This window comes from Tupaia chinensis, unplaced genomic scaffold (assembly GCF_000334495.1).
Source record: "Tupaia chinensis unplaced genomic scaffold, TupChi_1.0 Scaffold000659_1, whole genome shotgun sequence".
NCBI classification, from domain to species: domain Eukaryota; kingdom Metazoa; phylum Chordata; class Mammalia; order Scandentia; family Tupaiidae; genus Tupaia; species Tupaia belangeri.
Window position 1 is genome coordinate 131,506 of NW_006160181.1, and position 22,340 is coordinate 153,845.

A 22,340-nucleotide genomic window follows, 5' to 3' on the forward strand; every position below is an offset into this window, starting at 1 on the left:
GAACCAGGCATTTCCACAGCCAGAGCAGGAATCTACAGAGAAAGGTAAAGGAGACGACAAAGTCGAAAGTTTAATACAAGCTTAATATAATTAAAAACAAACAAACAAAAAAACCCTTTCCATTACAATCCTGAGTCCTGGGCTAGCTGGTGGTTTGGTGGTTAAGGCACTGGGCTCCCACATGGCCAACTACAGTTAAAGCCTCAGATCTAGGACACTAAGTCACACTTGGTATATGTGCATGCATGCCCCAAATCCCAGGAGAATGGAAGAAAAGGGACTGCAGTATGGCCAACTCCCCTGAAGGGTGTGTGTGTGCGTGTGATTCCTCACTTTCCATTTCTCTGTCTCTCTCCACCAAGTGCACATGCCCTATGGCAAAAAAAAAAAAAAAAAAAGAAAAAAAAAAATCTTGAGTCCCAAATCCCATAAGCCCTTTCCTTAAAATAGTTATCTGCCTAAAAGTTTATGTACCTTAGACGTCAAGGAGGTTTTTTTCTTCTGTTGTTTCAGTTTCTGCTGAGCCGGCTGAGGGCTGGAGGACTGGTTGTCTGAAGACCCAGGAGACATCTGTGGAGCTGACGTGGGTTTGCTCGGCAGAGGAGAAGAGGCAGGTGGAGGTGCAGAAGTTAGCCACTGCAGGTGGCTTCTCCTGAAGGAACACCTCCATCATGGTTGAAGATGGCGTGAAAGCCTGGCGCTTTGTAAAGGGGCTATGCACTGTTGAATCACTTGGGTTCTTCAAATCTGCAAAAGGAAAAACAGTATGTATGTGAGGCCAGGAGTGCTGATGCATCTCAAGTCCAGCACTAAATTGTGAACAAAACCTCAAAAATAAATAGTCATATAAATAGATCCTCTTTTAGGACTCAATCTCATTTCTACAGATGACAATCATTGGCTCTTTATCTGTTCTTTTTTTTTTTTTTTAAGAATTATTTTATTTTATTTATTTATTTCACATGAGTTTTGCCAGAGAAAGAGAGGGAGAGTTAGAAAGCAAGTTGACAGGTCTAGGACTCGAACTGTGGTAGCCCATGTGGGAATTCCAGTGCCTTAACCACCACGCCACCTGCTGGCCCCTATGTTCTTAGAGTCTTAATCAAATCATCATTATCCTGCCTGTGTAAGACAGGAATCTTCAACTGCTCACTGTAAAAGTACAAGGTCTTAAGATGGTCAAGCCCATGAAATTCACCAAAGGCAGTATGTCATTTTCAAACACTAAAGCTAAATATAGGTAAAATCTTCCAAAACTCCCAGGTCAATAAAAACTGTAACTTATGTGTATGGTTAAATTCAATGAGGACAGGGACCACCAGATGGCGTAATGGCTATGTCGCTGGACTCCCATGTAGTCAACCACAGTCTGAGTCCCAGACCTGGTGGCTTAAATTCATGCCGGGTGCATGTGCATATGTGTGCCCAAGATCCCTAGAGGAGAATGGAGGGGAAGGGACTATGGCGTGGCCATCCCCCACCCACCGCCCCGGGGGGGGTGATTTATCACTTCCTATCTCTCGTCTGTCTTTCTAGCAAGCACACATGCCCTATAGCAAAAACCTCTCAAAAAAAAAAAATTAATGAGGACAATAAATAGCCTCAAATTTATTTTCTTTTAGAATTTTGCCAGACGGCACAGGTGCTCACAAGAGAAAAAAAGGAGGAGAAAACACTCCACCAATGGGGAGTGGTCACACCATAATTTCTTCTCCATCCTCTCAGGACTTTGGGTATGCATGTACACACACCCAGTGTGTTTCTCAAGTCAATGGGTCTGGTTCTATATGATCCAGCTGCCTTAACCCTAGGCCACAGAGCTGGCCCGCAGCCTCAAATTTGTATTATTCCCCAACTTTCTAAACTTGGCCTATTTGATAGGATAAATCAATGTGAGGAACTTTTCAGTTTGCTATCTTTCTCCTCATTTTGGGATGCATTCTTCACCCTGTCCCCATCCCAGCCCCTTGATGGTTAATGCACAAATGTTTTTAAGGACTCAGTCTTGCCCATCTTCTCACCATACTGCACCAGCGATGAGGATTGTGTCGTTGAGCCCATATCCCAAGAGGAAGTAGTGGTGCTTCCAGATTGAGAATGCTGAGCTGCCAACTGAGCCAGGGCCTGAGCAGTCTTGAATTGCTCCAAGAATTGAGAACCCGTGGTGCTGCCGCCTTTAGCCTCACCGACGTCACCAAATCCTTTCCCCAGCATGCTCACCTGTAGATCAACAAAGAAATTAGGGACATCTACAGCTAGCCACCTTGTTCAGCTACTCAGAAAGGTACTTTTCCAGACTGGAAGCCAATACACATCAGACAAGTAAAGAATGCTACCAGCTGAATACACAACTTAGTTCATTAGAGTATATGCTCTGAAGTTTGACTGTAGGTCTATAGTTAAACACTGACTGTATAATCTTGGAAAAATTACTTTTAACCTCTTTTGTTTCATTTCCTCACTTGGAAAAGGAGTAAAAGTAGCAGTGCTTCAAGTTGTAGAATTAAGCTATTAAAGCACTTAATATATGCACGGCACATAGTAAGCACTCAAAAAAACAGCCATTAGAATTTATACCATGGGATCCAGCAGTTAGCGTAATGGCTATGTCGCTGGACTCCCACGTAGTCGACCGCGGTTCAAGTCCTGGACCCGGTGGCTTAAAACTCACACCAGGCATGTGTGCATGCGTGCCCAAGATCTCGAGAGGAGAATGGAGGAGAAGGGATTGCGGCGTGACCAACCCCTCTGGGGGGTGATTTCTCGCTTTCTGTCTCTATGTCTCTCTCTGTCTAGCGAGCGCACGCGCCCTATAGCAAAAAACCTCTCAAAAAAAAAAAAAAAAGAATTTATACCACCACATCTTATTTCTATTCAAGGAGAAAGCTGTGATAACAAAGATTCCATTTTTAATTTTTTAAATCAATCAATATTTGATTATTAAGTTAACATGACAGCAAAGTAAATTTTACTTTAACCACTAGGATGACTGCTCCTTCCATTAAACAACTAAAAAACAAAAATCAAAAAATAAGACAACTTGAACCAGCATGCAGCATAATGGTTATGTCGCTGGACTCCCACATAGTTGACTACAATTCAAGTCCTGGACCCAGGGACCTAAAACTCATGCCGGGTGCATTCGTGTGCATGCCAAAAATCCTAAGCATGGACTGCAGCGTGATCATCCCTCCGCACTGCCCCCCCGGGATGATTTCTCACTCTGTTTCTCTGTCTCTCCAGTGAGAGCACATGCCCTACAGCAAAAAGCTCTCTACAACAACAAATAAACAAAAATAAGACAACTAGAACCTCATCTCAATGCTGCTAAAAACTAGCACAGAGGAACCAGCAGTTAGCGTTATGGCTATGTTGCTGGACTTCCATGTAGTCAACCGCGGTTCGAGTCCCAGATCCGGTGGCTTAAAAATCACGCCAGGCGCGTATGCATGTGTGCCCCAAATCCCAAGAGGAGAATGGAGGAGAAGGGACTGCAGTATGGCCATCCCCCCTGGGGGGTGATTTCTCGCTTTCTGTCTCTCTATCTCTGTCTGGTGAGCACACGCACTCTATGGCAAAAACCTCTCCAAAAAAAAAAAAAAAAAAACTAGCATGGAATCAAAGGAGAGAAGTTAAAGGGCCACCTCAACTTCTACACTACATAATAGCAAGTCATTATGATTTATTTTCTTTGGGTGTATTCAAGCTCTACAGGGCAGTCAATGTATAAAAATCAAACAAAATTTATTCTTAGTGCTTCTGGGGGATTCTCCCCATTTCCCACTACCAAGTAGACTATGAACTTATTCCACAGGATGAACCATGTAGCTTTGACTAGTCTAACCACCCCCACATAAGACTTAATTTATTTTTCCTTAAGTGCTTGTTTATCATCACCATTAATCATTAATCAGTACTTTCTTATACAAAACCAGTCTGTCCAACTCAAGGTAAGACATTTTTTCCTACTTCAGTCTCTGTCACAAGATTACAGAAACAAAAACTTCAGAAGTCTACTCGAAAGTGAGGGTCTTTGGGACTGGCGGATGGCATGGTGGTTAAGGTGCTGGACTCCCACATGGCTGACTGTGGTTTAAGTTCCAGACCTGATGGCTTGCTTTTTTATATTCCCTTTCTCTCTCTCTGGTCAAATTAAAAAATAAGTAATAATAACAAAATCAAATGAGTAATTTTTTAATAAAAAAGAAAGAGGGGGACCTATGGCAGAGAGATGATGCCACATAGCTAATGATTACCAAATATTCTCCAAGTGTAAAAGATATTAAAGACCTTCCCCCCAAAAAATCAATGTTACCTGCATTGTATATAAAAGTAATTAGAACTCCTGTTATTTTTTAATGAAAGAGAAAGAGGACAGACATAGGTTTTTCTTGGGGGGGCGGGCTGGATGAGGAGATTTTTGCTATAGGGTATGCGCACTCAATGGAGAGTCAGTATGTGTGTGACAGTGTGAATTTCAATCCCTTCAGGTCCAGGATGCAAACCACTGTCAGCCATGTGGGAGTTCAGCAACATAACCATTAGCACATCTCCTAGTCCCGACACAGGTATTTTTGATGGAGTCTCATTTTGATACAATTTTTCTGTCCCAGCCTCCTGATTAGTTATGATCACAGACTCATGCAACCATACCCTGCATGTTCAGGATAGTCTGGGAATGGAACCCAGGCTTCCCACACTTCTTTCCATCATTCCAAGCAGGAGGACTACCTATGCAGCACTGAGGCTGGGCCTAGATGTATATTAAATTTTAAAGGGAAATTAATCTTCTAATGTTTACTTATTCTCTCTCTTACCCGTATTAATCAATGTCATTTAACGTAGTTTCTTTTCTATTAAGAATAAACAAGTGTTTATATTTACTTTATCAGGTAATATATGTTAAACAAAATGTTAAGATAAAATAGAAGTACGCTGAAAACATTTTTACTATCAAAATTTTGATGTGGTTGTAAGTGTTTGCAATTCCAAACATTAAGAAAACAAGAGACCCAGAACACTTAACCACATTTTCCATTTGTGCACCTTAGGTATATCCTGGTCTTAATTATGCCTTGTTTATTAGCACCTTTGTCCTGTTTTGTCTTTCTTTTTGTCTTAACATTCCTCTCACCATTTCCTTTTTCCCCTGCCTTTTCTCACCTGTTCCCTTTCTTATGTGGCAGAGCATCAACCAAATTACTACTAATGAAACACACACACAAATTTAAGACAACTGTTAAAAATGAACACAACTCTGGGACCAACAATTGGCATAATGGCTATGTCGCTGGACTCCCATGTAGCTGACCATAGTTCAAGTCCTGGACCCAATGACTTAAATTCACACCAGGCACGTGTGCGTGCAGTGTGGCCATCCCCCTAAGGGGGTGATTTCTCACTTTCTGTCTCTCTGTCTTTCTGGAGAGTGTACCCGTGCCCCGTAGCAAAAACCTCTCCAAAACAAAAAGAACAGAACTCCTGATTAGAGACCAGCTCAACAGTTTTCTTAGAGTGTTACTAGAGGGGCCAGGAGGTAGCATGGCAGTTAAGGTCCTAAACTCCCACTTTCCCTCTTTCTCTGGTCAAATTAAAATGAATAATTGGATTAAATTAATAATTAAAAACAATTACTAGAACTGGAAAAAACAGTATATGCACACACACGTTTTGCTCACTTCTTCTAGCAACAGTTCATCAAATTAAAAAATACACACACAGAGGAGAGAAAAAGGAAAAAAAAAAATACAGAACTTCTTAGGATCTACTAAGTATAACTGATCTTTGTGTCATCTTTATTTCAATGACCCTTTTATGTAGTTAATGCCTTTGGATTTTTTTTTTTTTTGAGGGGGGGTGGTGGAGAGATTTTTGCTATAGAGCACATGTGCTTGACAAAGAGACAGAAAGTGAGAAATCATCCATCAGGAGGGATGGCCAAGCCACAATCCCCTCTCCACCAAGCCACCTGCTGGCCACACCCTTGAATTTATTTTTTAACATAGTAAATCAATGAGTCATGTGCCATAAGTGCTCTAGGTAACTTATAATACAAGTGCTACCATAGTTATATAGCCCATATCTATTTAACTTATCTTCCTACAACCCTTCAAGATGGGAAGAACAAACATTCTTATCTCCATTTATAGAAAAATAGAGACGCAGCTAAGATGTGGCAGATTTGGGAAGACCCCAGGTTTCCAAACCCTTGTCTACAAAGGTCTGGTTTAAGTAACTATATATGGCAATTTTGCTCCATCAAGAAATGGGAAACTGCTATAATCTCACATCAAAGTTTAATTAGTATTGGAAAAAGACTAAAATGTGTTGACAATTTGATGTCACTGATTTTTTCCCATTAGGTGGAGAGATTTTTGCTATAGAGCACATGTGCTTGACAAAGAGACAGAAAGTGAGAAATCATCCATCAGGAGGGATGGCCAAGCCACAATCCCCTCTCCACCAAGCCACCTGCTGGCCACACCCTTGAATTTATTTTTTAACATAGTAAATCAATGAGTCATGTGCCATAAGTGCTCTAGGTAACTTATAATACAAGTGCTACCATAGTTATATAGCCCATATCTATTTAACTTATCTTCCTACAACCCTTCAAGATGGGAAGAACAAACATTCTTATCTCCATTTATAGAAAAATAGAGACGCAGCTAAGATGTGGCAGATTTGGGAAGACCCCAGGTTTCCAAACCCTTGTCTACAAAGGTCTGGTTTAAGTAACTATATATGGCAATTTTGCTCCATCAAGAAATGGGAAACTGCTATAATCTCACATCAAAGTTTAATTAGTATTGGAAAAAGACTAAAATGTGTTGACAATTTGATGTCACTGATTTTTTCCCATTAGGGAGAACGGTGCTCAGCACAAGGAGTATTCAATAAGTGCTGATGTTAACTCATTTTTATAAGATTCAGTCAGTTCAAAGCTAATTCCTTTCTTAGAGCTACCTCCTACTACCCAAATAAACATCTATGTCCAGGTTGCTTAGGAAGACAAAGGATGCTTCATCTTGCCACAAAGCTCAGTCTATGGAAGGAATGACTGTACATGTGTGCCAGGATCAGCCCTAAGGTTTGATTAGGAGAGACCATGTTTCCTACTTACCATACTGTGATGAGAAAACGTGTTCCCTGAAGCAGACTGTGATATGGCACTCTGCTTCGAGTTACTGAACACTAGAGGCTGAGCCAGAGAAGGAGCCTGAGATGGATCCAGATTAGATGAATCATTCTCCATTGAAGATGGTGTTTTTCCCAACAGAACAGCAAGGTCAATTCTAGTGGGGAGAAGGGATTTTGATGAATAATGACTGAATATTCTAGCATTCCAATACCTAGCTCAGAATACAATTACATCAAAATGATGCCACTTACTGATGCTTCTTCTAAATGGATTCAAAAACGCAAAGCCCTATAATGCTTAAGTCACAAAATAACTGATGCCAAATAGCCACTGTAGTATCTAGTTCTAATGTTGGCAACAATGATGGTTGTTTTATTTTAGTGATGCTATTAATGAAATACCAATGTTAGTTTTAATATGGCAGGTCAAAAATTCACAAATATTTATCCACGATTTTAATACTGAATACCTATAATTAATTTCTTTCTTTATTTTTTGGAGCGATTTTTGCTACAGGGTGTGTGCACTCTCTGTAAAGACAGGGAGAAAGTGAGAAATCATCTCCCAGAAGGGAGGGCCACGCCGAAATTCCTTCTCCTCCATTCTTCTCTTGGGATCTTGGGCAGTCACGCACCTGTGCCCAGTGTAAGGTTTAAGCCACCAGGTCTGGGACTTGAAACCGGGTCAACTATGAGAGGGTCCAGTAATGTAACAGTTACACCATCTGCTGGTCCCTGTCATTATTAATTTTTAAGATATAAAACCAGGCAACAGAATGCTGGCATCTCCTTAAAACAGTGTTTTTTTGTTTTGTTTTGTTTGTTTTTAAATTGAAAAACAGTATTCTTTTAGAGACTATTTTCACTCCAACATTGGTTACGCAATGGTTACATTGCTATACTCCCACATAGTTGACTATAGTTGAAGTCCTGGACCCGGTACATTAAAATTCATGCTGGGAGTATGCTCATGAGTGCCCAAAATCCTGAGAGGAGAATGGAATAGAAGGGACTGTGGTGGGGACATCCCCCCTGCAGGGGTGATTTCTCACTTTGTCTGTCTCCTTGGAGAGCACATGCACCCCCAAAGTAAAAATCTCTCTCAAAAAAGAAAAGGTACTTGTAGAATAGTAATAAAAATATACACTTGGCCTTTGTTTTGCATGGGACTCTAAAACATTAGGACTATTTAAGTGATAATAATTTGTTATCCATACCAACTTCTTTCAACCAAACCTGAGTTTATGATAATGGGTACCCCAGGACGGGAACCTTAGCTAGTTAAGAGGACTGGTCACTAGAAAGAGAAAATTACAGTGTTGGAACCTTCAGTTCTTCCCACCACCACCCATCCACATGGAAAGGGAAGCTGGCTATTTTTATTTTTTTTTTTTTTGAGAGATTTTTGCAATAGGGCAAGTGTGCTCGCCAGAAAGACAGAGACAGACAAAGAAATAGAAAGCAAGATATCACCCCCCAGGGGCGATGGTCACGCTGCAATTCCCTTCTCCATTCTCCTCTTGGGATCTTGGGCGCGCACGCACACGCACCCAGTGTGAGTTTAAGCCACTGGGTCTGGGACTCGAACTGCGGTTGGCTACATGGGAGTTCAGCAACATAGTCATTACGCTAACTGCTGGTCCTGAAGCTGGCTATTAAGTGCAATCACCAACGGTAAATGATTTAATAAATCACACCTACATAAATGCAACTTTGATTAAAACATCTTTTAAAAAAAAACTACAAGCGTTATATTTTAAATTATTTATTTACTTAATTTTGTTATTATTATTTATTTTTTGGCTAAAGAGACAGAGAGATACAATGAGAGAAGAGGAAAGTGAAAAAGCCAGCCACCAGGTCCAGGACTTGAACCTGCATTGGCTATGTGGTAGTCTAGCACCTTAACCACCACACTACCTGCCAGCCCCCAATTAAAACTGTAGATCGATGAGACGTGGTAAACGTGGAAAGTGCGCATTTCTCTCAATCTATACCTTGCCCCACACATTTCCTCCATTTGGTTATTGCTGTGTTTACCTTTCCAGCAAACCAGTAACAGTAAAGTAAAACTCTTTCCTAACTTTTCCTGTGAATTATCAAAGCTAGATGATTGGGGAGGTGGAGACACAGCAGTAACACAACTGCACCATATGGGAAAGGTCCTTGGGTTCTCACCCTGGAACCTCCCTGAACATGCTGGGCACACACATGCATGCCTGTGATGCAGGTCAGCTAGGACTAAAGGTAGATCACAGAAGACCCTGTTGGGGACGCCTGTCTGTCTCTAGCATGCTCTCTCATCAAAGAAATAACTCCAAAAAAAATCTAAGGGAGTTATGGGAACCTCAGAATCTACACTTGGTCAAGCAGAAGTAGAACATCCTTGGGCATCCCCTCTGTGGCTGACAACTGAACTGGAAGCCGTCTCATGGGACTGAGCCCTCAACTATGCTACCTGGGTATTAGCGTAAGTACTGAATTGCTGAACACTCAGTTGGTGTAAGAGAACTATAGAAATTGTATTAACAAAAAACCATATATTTGATCCAAAAAACACCTCCTGCACATTACTTCTGGTAATGAAATCCTTGACAGTGACTTATTCCTATCATATATCTTTAAGAATTTCAGGCTCCACAACTATCACGCTCAGGTCTAGAAACAATCCAAGAGAAAGCCAGCAGGTAGTGTGACAGTTAAGGCACTGGACTCCCACATGTCTGACCATGGTTTGAGTCCTGGACCTGGTGGCTTACTTTCTCACTACCCTCCCCCAGGCAAATTAAAAATTATTCTTTAAGGGCCAGCAGGTGATGTGGTGATTAAAGGCGCTGGATTCCCACATGGCCAACCACGGTTCAAGTCCTGGACCTGGTGGCTTGAGCTCACATCGGGCGCGTGTGCATTCATGCCCAAGATCCCAAAAGGAGAATGGAGTGTGGCATGGCCAAGCCCCTGGGAGATGATTTCTCGCTTTCTGTCTCTGTCTTTTTGGCGCGTGCATTTGCCCTATAGAAAAAGGTGGCATAGTAGTCTAGGCACTAGGACTCCCACATGGCTGACCTCAGTTTGAGTGTGCTTTCTCACTTTCCTTCTCTCTCTGATGACTATACCAAGTTAAAAAATAACAAATAAAATAACTAATTCTTTTAAAAAATAGTTCATTAGCTAGATTCTGATGATCTAGGGGTAAAAAATTATCAGATACTCAGTGGACACAGGATACAAAGACCATTATTATAACATAATGGAGCAGGTCAAGCCTCTTGAGATGGCAATTCCCTTCTCCATTCTCCTCTTGGGATCTTGGGCGCGCACGCACACGCACCCAGTGTGAGTTTAAGCCACTGGGTCTGGGACTCGAACTGCGGTTGGCTACATGGGAGTTCAGCAACATAGTCATTACGCTAACTGCTGGTCCTGAAGCTGGCTATTAAGTGCAATCACCAACGGTAAATGATTTAATAAATCACACCTACATAAATGCAACTTTGATTAAAACATCTTTTAAAAAAAAACTACAAGCGTTATATTTTAAATTATTTATTTACTTAATTTTGTTATTATTATTTATTTTTTGGCTAAAGAGACAGAGAGATACAATGAGAGAAGAGGAAAGTGAAAAAGCCAGCCACCAGGTCCAGGACTTGAACCTGCATTGGCTATGTGGTAGTCTAGCACCTTAACCACCACACTACCTGCCAGCCCCCAATTAAAACTGTAGATCGATGAGACGTGGTAAACGTGGAAAGTGCGCATTTCTCTCAATCTATACCTTGCCCCACACATTTCCTCCATTTGGTTATTGCTGTGTTTACCTTTCCAGCAAACCAGTAACAGTAAAGTAAAACTCTTTCCTAACTTTTCCTGTGAATTATCAAAGCTAGATGATTGGGGAGGTGGAGACACAGCAGTAACACAACTGCACCATATGGGAAAGGTCCTTGGGTTCTCACCCTGGAACCTCCCTGAACATGCTGGGCACACACATGCATGCCTGTGATGCAGGTCAGCTAGGACTAAAGGTAGATCACAGAAGACCCTGTTGGGGACGCCTGTCTGTCTCTAGCATGCTCTCTCATCAAAGAAATAACTCCAAAAAAAATCTAAGGGAGTTATGGGAACCTCAGAATCTACACTTGGTCAAGCAGAAGTAGAACATCCTTGGGCATCCCCTCTGTGGCTGACAACTGAACTGGAAGCCGTCTCATGGGACTGAGCCCTCAACTATGCTACCTGGGTATTAGCGTAAGTACTGAATTGCTGAACACTCAGTTGGTGTAAGAGAACTATAGAAATTGTATTAACAAAAAACCATATATTTGATCCAAAAAACACCTCCTGCACATTACTTCTGGTAATGAAATCCTTGACAGTGACTTATTCCTATCATATATCTTTAAGAATTTCAGGCTCCACAACTATCACGCTCAGGTCTAGAAACAATCCAAGAGAAAGCCAGCAGGTAGTGTGACAGTTAAGGCACTGGACTCCCACATGTCTGACCATGGTTTGAGTCCTGGACCTGGTGGCTTACTTTCTCACTACCCTCCCCCAGGCAAATTAAAAATTATTCTTTAAGGGCCAGCAGGTGATGTGGTGATTAAAGGCGCTGGATTCCCACATGGCCAACCACGGTTCAAGTCCTGGACCTGGTGGCTTGAACTCACATCGGGCGCGTGTGCATTCATGCCCAAGATCCCAAAAGGAGAATGGAGTGTGGCATGGCCAAGCCCCTGGGAGATGATTTCTCGCTTTCTGTCTCTGTCTTTTTGGCGCGTGCATTTGCCCTATAGAAAAAGGTGGCATAGTAGTTTAGGCACTAGGACTCCCACATGGCTGACCTCAGTTTGAGTGTGCTTTCTCACTTTCCTTCTCTCTCTGATGACTATACCAAGTTAAAAAATAACAAATAAAATAACTAATTCTTTTAAAAAATAGTTCATTAGCTAGATTCTGATGATCTAGGGGTAAAAAATTATCAGATACTCAGTGGACACAGGATACAAAGACCATTATTATAACATAATGGAGCAGGTCAAGCCTCTTGAGATGCAGTGATAATCCTAATACCCTGCAGTACTAGAAGCCATATGGTAACTGAGGTTCAGATCCTCAACCTGAAAAACAAGAAACGGCACATGAAGATGCCTAGGATCCCGGAGAAGGGAGATCACAGCATGATCAGACTAACAATGGTGCTCTCTCTAGTCTCCCTTTCATGTGTGTGCATGCTTTCTACCATAAAGAGAGGGGGGAAGATAAAGATAAAGCAAGGAACAGTTCTAAACGGTTCTGCAGAATTAAAAAATAAATGAAAACATTTCTTTCTGGCTCATCTTTCCCTGATTTACTTCAAAACAATGCCAGGGACATGACAAGCTGATCTATGTAAATAAAGGGCTATTTTGGAGGATAATTAGATTTTAAATTGTAACAAGGACTTTCATTCCATAAGTTAACTAGTGTGAACTCTCGTAAGTAATTCAGTCAACTAAAGAGGAAACTAAAATGATTGGTTATCATTATTACCAACATCAGGAGAGTCTGTGAAGGTCAGTGCCACCCTTCCTTACACTGCTGTCTGCTGATCCCCTAGGGAAGCTACTTAATTTTACCACACTTGCCTCTGACCAGCAGTGATTGTCACGTTCTCCGCAGGCAGAGGCACTGAAGACACATTAGAAGCAGTGAAGATCTTGGTCTCAGACAGCTGAAAAACAGAGGAATTTGTCACTCCTGGTGCCAGGGAAGTTACGATCAGAAACTTGGCATAGGTAAGGGAAATATAACATTAAGAAAAAAAAGGAAAAAACTCCACGAGGAGAAAACTATCTACCTGAGGAATCCTAAATGGATTGACCTTCAAGCCCCTTCAATAAATATGCTCAATGGTTTTATCCAAAGTGAGGATAGAACCAAGGAACCCAATACAACATATTAAAGTTACATCACCATATACACACTGAACTTAGTGGTCGGTCAATGCACACATGCTTGACGTAACAAAGGGAGAGAAATCCCTTTATGTTTTCCGATGACAACTTCCAACTCTATCTAAAGCATATTTATATTTCACTACTTCCCCCAAAGAAAGGAACTAGGATGATGACCAACATTAAAGAAGTTAATTATTGGCTTTTAGGCAGTAAGAGCTGTTAAGATCTTTTTGAGGATAACTTATCTACATGCAACTTTTGCTTAAACACTGATTATATTGCACCTAGTCTTCTCACTAGCAAGGCACAAAAAATTGGGTAAGTAATGGGAGGAAATATTCTTCGAGGGACTCAAAAGTTGTTTTGGGCTTTGTTTTTTGTTTGTTTGTCTGTTGGTTGGTTTGCTTGATTTTCTTATAAAATATCCCCTCTTAAACAACAGAGGGCCTACTCCTACTCTCAACTTCAACTTATCATTCTCTGAAAGTTGCTTAAGTAGACAAGCCAAAACTCAGAAGACAGAAGAATTTGCCCATATGCACAAGGCAGTGTAGCTCAGTTTAACACCCTCAGATACTGATGCACCTAAAAATTTAAGAACCTAGGATGGCAACCAAAACTTTTTTTTTTTTGAGAGGTTTTTGCTATAGGGCGTGTGTGCTCGCCAGCAGAGAGAGACAGAGAGACAGAAAGCAAGAAATCACCCCCCAGGGGGGATGGCCACACTGCAATCCCTTCTCCTCCATTCTCCTCTTGAGATCTTGGGCACGCATGCACACGCGCCCAGCATGAGTTTTAAGCCACTGGGTCTGGGATGCGAACCGCTATCAACTACATGGGAGTCCAGTGACATAGCCATTATGCTAACTGCTGGTCCCCCAAAAAAGTTTTGACATGTCATTTATGCTTACCATAAAAGCTAACTTGCTTGACTATACATTTAAGTACAGGAAAGCAAATTTTAAAATGTTAAGAGTGTACCTACGATCACCAAAAACAGCAAAATCACAGGAAAAGCATGACTGTAACTAGGAATCAGAAAGACTGTAACTAGAAAATTCTCTCAAGTAATACTCAAGCGAGCTCACAGAGCTCATCTATATGCCATCTATCTATGAGGTTTCCACACTGGGTCAAACTGGCAGTCAGTCAGTCCTATACATAATCACCTCAAGTACAATTACAAAGTTGAGCTTCAAGTAAATAAATGGGTTCCAGAGCCAACTAGGTTACAAACTTGAGGATTTGGTACCGAAACTCTCACTGTGTATCCACTACTAATCCATTACAGGACCTTATACCAAATACTTCAACACAGACCAAATAATGGAACAGCTCCAAGTAGTCGTGTACCACCGGCAGCTGTTACTCAATGCACTACCTGTCTAACTCCATTTCTGGTGCCCTACCCAACCACCATCTCTTCCTGGGATAAATCCGACAATCAGATATTGGACTTACACAAGTGCACTTGCCCTTTCCAAAGTGTGGTTCCAGAGTCCTGTTCATGCCCAGTCTCCTTCATATAACATATGTGAAATGTTCTGGCTCAGAACACTATTTTGGATGTAAAAGTTTTGGGTCAGAATCTTAAGGGTGAATTTTGAGGGGTAGAAACATACCCATTTTCTATCCCTAAACACCACTTAGGGATAGAAGGCACTAGTGAGGAATGATCTGGAAATACCTACATCTTCATTCCAATCTTCAGTTCCCCACTCCTCTGTTGCAGTCCTCCAAGCACCTGGGAATCAAGGAAAAATAGTGAGGTAATTTTAAGTGTCAATATAAAGCATGTGCAGAAAACAGTATATTCATGTATTTATTGCTAGGTTATTGGTGGCCAAAATATGACCAGAATTTAGAAGAAATTCTTGTTTCAGAGGTAGGAAAAGATTCGTTAAAAAGAAATACTTCAGAGTGCCAGGGTTTTAATAGTACTATTATTTCGCAGCTACTTTCAGTTTTTATTGTGTTGCTATAACCAAAGAGCACACACGCTAGTGCACACATAAGACACAGACACATACATACACCCCTCAAAGCTTCAAGCACTATCTTTAAGAACCCAAGCTCTTGATTTAGTGGTCAATTGAGTGAAATGGCAGCAGTCAATTTAAATCAGAACATGCAAACTACATTTATGTATCTGATGTAAGACCAAAATGCAGGCAATCTGAAGAGGCATGACAGCAGTGACAGTGGAACACAAGTGGTTGCTACATGACAGAAAAAAGGCAACAAAGAAGGGTCAGTTTGACACCTACACTGAGGGCAGTGAGAACTATCTGCTAGAAGAGCTGAATAAAAAATGCATACTGAGTAGAAGTCAAGTTTATAGATCCGTTTGTTTTTACTGTTCTCCCCAGAAGACAAGATTGAAAAATAAAATATGATGGTTAATCCTACTCATATAGAACGTGAAATCTAACATGCCAAGGTCATGAAACACTGAGAATTACATACTCTTCTCATATTGATAATACTGAAGTTGGGATACAATTTCTACAGAAGAGATACATAACCGATCAAATCACCATCCAGATTTCCTTTCTTTTTATAAAAATTTCATGTATGGGGACCAGCAGGTGGCGGTGGTGGTTAAGGTGCTGGACACTCCCACATGGCTGACCATGGTTTGAGTCCCAGACCTGGTGGCTTGCTTTCTCACTGTCTCTCTCTCTCTCTGGTCAAATTAAAATAAATGAATAAATAAATAAATTTTTAAAAAATCTCATGTATGCATATATCCTAGAAATGACCTTCCTTGAGAAATTTGAGTAAGAATTTCTATTGAGAACTAGGATTTGTTCCTTTACTCAAAAGACTACAGTAAGGGGCCAGCAAATGGCTTGGTGGTTAAGGCGCTAGACTCCCACGTGGTCAATTGCAGTATAGGTCCGAGACCTGGTGGCTTGCTTTCTCAATTCCCCCAGCCTCTGGTGAACACCCATGCTCTATAACAAATTTAAAATGAATAAAAATTTAAAATGCAATTAATTAAATAATTATTTTAAAAAATAATAAGAACTTGGGGAAACCAGCAGGTAACATGGTGATTAAGGCGCTGGATGTTCCCACATGGCTGACCATGGTTTAAGTCCTAGACCTGGTGGTTTGGTTTTTTTCCTCTCTAACTCTGTGTTTCTCTCTGGTCAAAATAAAATAAATGAATGAACAAAATTAAATAAAAATAAATAAAGAAGAACAACAACTTGGGGCCGGCAGGTGGCACAGAGTTGTAAAGGGAACTAGATCCCACATGGCCAACTGGGCAATTAGAGCCCTGGACCCAGTGGCTTGAGAAACACACCACAGTGTGGTGTATGTGCTCAAAATCTTGAGGGGAGAATAGAGAAGGGGTTGTGGTATGGCCATCTCTCCTAGGGGGTGATTTCTCTCTCTCCCTCTCTTTTACTCTCTCTCCAGCGAGCACATGTGCCCTAAAGCAAACCTGGAAGGAAAAAAGAAAGAAAGAAAGAAAGAAAAACTTGTTGGGGCAGCTGGTGGCATGGTTGTTAAAGTGATTAGATCCCTTGGGCCACCAGATGGCATAGTGGTTACGTTACTGGACTCTCACATGGCCAGTCCCAGTTTGAATTCCAAACCTGGTAGTTTGAAACTCACACAGGGCACATAGGGCATGCATGCCTAAGATTCCGAGAGAAGAAGGGATTGTGTTGTGGCCATCAGGCTTGGGAGGTGATTTCTTGCTTAATGTCTCTCCAGAGAGTTCATGTGCCCTATAGCAAAAATCTCTTAAAAAAAAAAAAAAGTGATTGGATTCCACATGGCTGACCGAGCAGTTTGACTACCAAAGCTAGTGCCAAGCACATGTGCATGTGTGCCTGAATCCCAAGAGAAGAAATGGAGGACAATGACTGTGGCATGGTTATTGCCTCTAGGGTGTGCTTTCTCACTTTCCATGCCCACCTCCTCTCCCACAAGCAAGTGCATGAGCCCTATAGCAAAGAAAAGCAAGAACTCCTATGTAGAAAGGACAAGATTCTTTCATTTCTTCTCTAGAACAGTATATATTGAATAATTTATTTATTTTATTTTAGTTTTAGTTTTTGTTACAGAGCATGTGTGTTAGCTGGAGATAAAGACAGACAAAGGGAGGTGGGGAGTGAGAAATCATCCCCACCCCCAGGGATGACCACACCACAATCTCTTCTCCTTCATTCTCTTCTCAGGATTGTGGGCATGCATGCATGCACACATGCACGTTCCTGGTTTTCCAAGCCACAGGATCCAGGACTCAAACCACTAAGTTGGTTATGTGGGATCCAGCCACCTCAACCACCATGCCACTGGCTAGCCCTATATTAAAAATAGCTCTTAAAGCATTCTCTCCAAATAGAGAAAGTATCTCACAAAAATGAAAGAATGGAAGTCTAGCATTCAGACATTTCAGTCACTGAAAGGAAATACTCTTAACACTAACAAAACCCTTCTGAAATTCTTCTACACGTTTTTAGTTTTTTATTTAAGACAGAAAGCACGTGCACATGCACGAGGGACAGGCAGAGAAAGATGCTCCCTCAACAGGGCTTCAGCATGCCGTGATCCACTTTTCCCAAGCCCTCAGCTCTTTAGAATCCTGAGTACACACACAAATGCCCAGCTTGTTTTTAGGCTGACTTGGAGACCTAAACCCAAGGTTATCCATGTGGCTACCCTGCAGTTTAGTTTACTACTGACTACACCACCAGGCAGAGTCTAAACATTTAATAATGAAAAATCTGGGAGTCAGTGGCACAATAATAAAACACAGTGCTCTGCAAGGGTAACCCAAACAGGAGGGTTACCGGTTTACATCTATAGAACTCCCTGTGTACACTAGGAACATATATGCCCATCTAGGCTGGGGCAGGAGTTTAGTACGGTGACTACATCCTATTGGAAGTGATGTCTCTTTGTCTTTCTTGCTCATGGAACAAATAAACTTAAAAAAGAAATGAAAAAGAAAAAATCTTATTTTTTAGAGGAATATATATTCACTATAATGACTTGCCCAGGTAAACATTAAAACTGCACCAAGAAAATTCCAAACCACACAAATAGTGACACTGGTCTCCAAACCAATCTAAAATCCAATCCTAGTCTAGACAAGCTACAAACCTCATTCATCTCTCTCTCTCTCTCTCTCTGATACCATTCTTTGTCCTGTTTTATGTCCCACCCTGGCTAAGCAGAACCCAAGATGACTTAGCACTTACACAAGATTCTAGAGTCAGAAATGACCTGAAAGATTACCTAATGTAGGCTCTCAATGCAAGAATTCTTTTTTGCACCACTCTAGTGACCTCAACGGGATGGAAAGAAATGTGGATAACTACTTGGTACCTTATAGGTACTATATAAAATGTATGGATCATGACTAAGGAAGAGAACTATATTGCAGAAGCATTAAAGGACAGTAAGACAGAAATGGGATGAACAACACATTAGGGCTTCTATTCCATCAGGAGAAATGTCAGTCAATGTAAATGTTAAATATTCATTAAATTAACAAATTTTTAAAGGAAAAGTGGGCACAGAAAGTGAGAGAAAAAGGCAGGAAGAGAAAAAGCAGAAAGACAGAAAAAAAATGACATATCCACAGATATTTTAGTTCATAAAAATCTATAAAAATATCCGGGGCAATTAGGCGCCTGGATGTATCATACCAGGAGCAGTCTCAAATTTTCGGGGATAATTTGACCCCTCAACCCCAATGAAATCAAGTCCTGAAACAAAAAAGAAAAGAAAAGAAAAAACAACCAGTGAAATTTTGCTTGTGAATAAAAACATCTGCCCCCAATACATAATTCCCACTGTACCTGTGGATATTTTAAAAGGTAGGTTTGAATTTACTTTTAAATTAAAAAGGGAATTTGAAGTTTGCTATCATGACAATACAAAAAGATCATGCAACGAAGATATGTTCATATCACCAAAACAATGGGAATGCATGAAGTTATGCCTAACGCTTCTATGCTAACAAAGTAACAGTAGCATTACAAATAATTTCATTCAGCCACAAATCAGATTTCTGATTTCTTCCTTCCAAATCTGCTCCCTCTTCTACTCAGAAATAAACACACACTTCATCGTTCCCTGTTTTTCCAACCAGATCCTATTGAAGACTAAAGCTAAAGGGCTGGGACCCCAAAACTGCTTTTCTGTTCCAACTAAAAACAAATCCCTTAACTACTACCACCTTTTATGCCAAATACCCAACAGACTACAATGCAAAAAACAGTAACATTTGTTATTCCAACTCCTAGCACTGCTTATAAAAAGCCACCAAGAAATGAATAAACAGCTCTAATGTCCTCCTCTGTTTTAATGTACTGCACTTTGCAGACATCTCATAACCAGTCAGTACCTACTTGTTACCATAACTCGATTTCACCCTCTGCTCATGGGAATTATTAAAAATGAGTTTATGAGGTAGCAGCTTGTTAAACAGAAAGCAGCCAACCTTCAGGACCTTAGGTATACCATCTTGTGGGCAGTACATGAGAAGCTATTTGTGACGTATAGCCCAGAGACAGAGATCTCTGATCCTTGAGGGGACAAAGCGAAATTTAAATGTCTAAGGAATCAAAGAGCCTATTTCAGGCCCAATATTAATTTATTCCCCCTTTATTAAGAGGGAAAAAGCCTCAGAATCTCTTGTGTTGGCTCAGCCAGAAAGAGGTTTACCTTTCAAGAAGCATTCTAGAGCTCAAATATCATCACTCTTATTAAAACCACACTTGAGGTCAGCAGGTGGCGTGGTGGTTAAGGGCACTGAATTCCTACATGGCTGACTGAGATTTGAGTCCTGGACCTGGAGACTTGCTTTCTCACTTTTCCTCACTCTTTCTCTTTCTATCCCTTTCTGATCAAACTAAAATAAATAAATAAAGTTAAATAAATTTTTTTTAAAAAGTAACCACTTGTATTTACTCTCAAACACATCTTGGTGTATTCCACAAGCCCACCATGTCCTCACACGTTCATCCCATCTACCCAAATTCAGGCATCAAAGTCATCTAACAAAAAAAGAATCTTACCCAAATCCCATAATACACCACCACAGCAAGAATGCTGTTCAACAAAGAGCTAGAAGGACTAGATTTACATTTTGCTCACATACTGTAATTTCCTAAAGGCGAAAAGAAAAAAAGAATATTCCTGTCCCAGCGTCAGAAAACGAATAAATAGTGTGAACTCTGACTCTGGGCCCTGTTCACCTCTACAAGGAGTAACTTGATTAACGAATTCTAAGTATCTTTTCAAAAGGCAAAACTAAAGTTACCCTAACATACACTTTAGGAAATACTCTTGGAGATTTTGGTAGCCACATGGCATGATGAAAAAAACATAGGCTTTAGAGTCAAACAATTCTGAGCTCAAATACTAACAAATTCATAACGTTTCTTTCAGTTTTAATTTTGTCACCTGGACAGTGACAGTAATTGCCTATTTCACAAAGTAGTGATAAAGAACAAGTGAAACAGTATGTATAACATGCCCATGAGCACACAGTAAACAAAGAGTTCTATACAGTAGTTCAATTGACATTCCTTTCTCACTTTATCTTTGTACCCAAACATTAATTCTATACTTTTTAATATAACTATAATCTCAAAAAAGGTATTGCCTTGGATTCAGAGACAAAAAATGAATAATGAACAGTCACTCACTCGTCCCATCATCTGGTTCAAAGTGGCCAGTGTTGTTCCACGTATTGCCGCTACTATTACCATAGTTATCATCAGTATTGGCTGGCTCTGCATAATCGGCTGGGTTAAAGGTTCTGGGTGAGGGGGGAGACAAAAACAAAACAAAACTTTTTAAAGAGTCTCTGACCTCTAAGCAGCTTCAGCAAATATTAACTCAAAAGAGGGCAAGCATGGACCGGCAGTTGGTGTAATGGCTATGTCGCTTGACTCTCATGTAGTCAACCGTGCTTTAAGTACCAGACCCAGTAGCTTAAACCCACGCCAGGCGTGTATGTGTGCATGCCCAGGATCCCGAGAGGAGAATGGAGGAGAAGGGACTGCGGCGTGGCCATCCCCTCTGGGGGGTGATTTCTCCCTTTCTGTCTCTGTCTCTCCGTTGAGCGCACGCGCCCTATAGCAAAACCTCTAAAAAACAAAACAACAATAACAAAAAAGAGGGCAAGCAAAATCTTGACAGTCTCCTTCCTAGTTCAAATCATGGTCCCATTGTACAATCCTATGTCATCTGTCTACCCAAAATTTTATAGTATAATCTTAACTTCTACCTAAGACACTATTTGTTTCCTTGCTTGCTTTGGTAATTTTGCCATAGGGTGAGTGTGCTCCCTGGAGAGACTGAAACGGACAGAAAAGGAAAATGAGAAAGCACCGCCCAAGGGGGATGGCTATGCCATAATCCCTTCTGTATTCTCATCTAGGGTTTTGGGTATGCAGATACAAGAGCCTGGCATGTTTCTTAAGCCACCAGGTCTGGGACTCAAACCACACAAGCCAACCATGTGGAATCCAGTCACCTTAACCACCACACCACCAGCCTGCCCTCTAGAACATTTTAAGAAAAGGAGGCATACGAGTTCAAATGAAGCTGTAAGACAGAAGTAATGGTTAAGGGCATAGTGGTTAAGGGTGCTGGACTCCCACATGGCCAACTCCCACATACCATCTAGGTGGTAAATGCAGATCCCTAAGAAATGAGCTTAAGTCCATACACCTTTCTTAGGCAGAAATCACTCTGATCACATATTAGTAAAGGCTACCCATAATGATTGTTAAGGAAAAAATTACAGATTTAACATTGGACCAAAGAAACGTACCCCATTCCTTGAGCAGAAAACCTTCCTCCACGCCTACCAGAGCCTCCTAAAATAAAGTGAAATAGTAGAAGAGAAATACTTTAGAAGTTGATAAAAACCACTTTGCCAGCTGAGGCAGCTCTGGAATGGTAAATGATTAGTATTATTAGAGCCTCTTTCTCAGTCCTATGTAGCGTATCACTTGATAAAACTGAGTAGGAAAGTCATTACTGTTGTCAGTTCTTTTGCTGTTCAAACAGCTAGTAGGTCCTCAAGCAAATATAGTAACACAAGCAAAATAAATTATAAAGAAAAGGACTCTCCAGTACAGTCAGCCTTCCATATCTATGGATTCCATACTCATATATTCATCCAACCAACCCTGGATCATGTTGGGGACAACTATATAAATTAGCCCTTCAATAGTTGCTTTTTTTTATTTCCTTAATTGCCAGAGGGCATGTGCA

General features: G+C 40.9%; 2 protein-coding genes across 4 annotated transcripts in view; both read right to left on the minus strand.

Moving 5' to 3' along the window:
• Window positions 1-747, minus strand: part of UBAP2L (ubiquitin associated protein 2 like) — a gene marked incomplete in the record, with an annotated part of 23,786 nt that extends 23,039 nt beyond the window's left edge. For both annotated transcript variants that reach the window (XM_014592109.2, XM_014592113.1), the window contains 2 exon segments: window positions 1-32; window positions 475-747. In XM_014592109.2, coding sequence (XP_014447595.1) covers window positions 1-32; window positions 475-570 — 128 coding nt within the window.
• Window positions 748-12,770: 12,023 nt separating this feature from the next.
• The window catches only part of LOC114009890 (ubiquitin-associated protein 2-like), a 23,047-nt gene continuing 13,477 nt past the window's right edge, over window positions 12,771-22,340 (minus strand). Inside the window, exons 7-12 of one of the 2 annotated variants that reach the window (XM_027776272.1) lie at window positions 21,895-21,940; window positions 20,762-20,874; window positions 18,755-18,814; window positions 14,774-14,826; window positions 14,544-14,639; window positions 12,771-12,856 (exon numbers count right to left, since the gene is read on the minus strand). In XM_027776272.1, the coding sequence (XP_027632073.1) occupies window positions 14,604-14,639; window positions 14,774-14,826; window positions 18,755-18,814; window positions 20,762-20,874; window positions 21,895-21,940 (308 nt within the window). In that variant the 3' untranslated portion in view covers window positions 12,771-12,856; window positions 14,544-14,603. The remainder of the gene's footprint in view (window positions 12,857-14,543; window positions 14,640-14,773; window positions 14,827-18,754; window positions 18,815-20,761; window positions 20,875-21,894; window positions 21,941-22,340) is intronic. The other variant, XM_027776273.1, reaches the window with a different exon arrangement.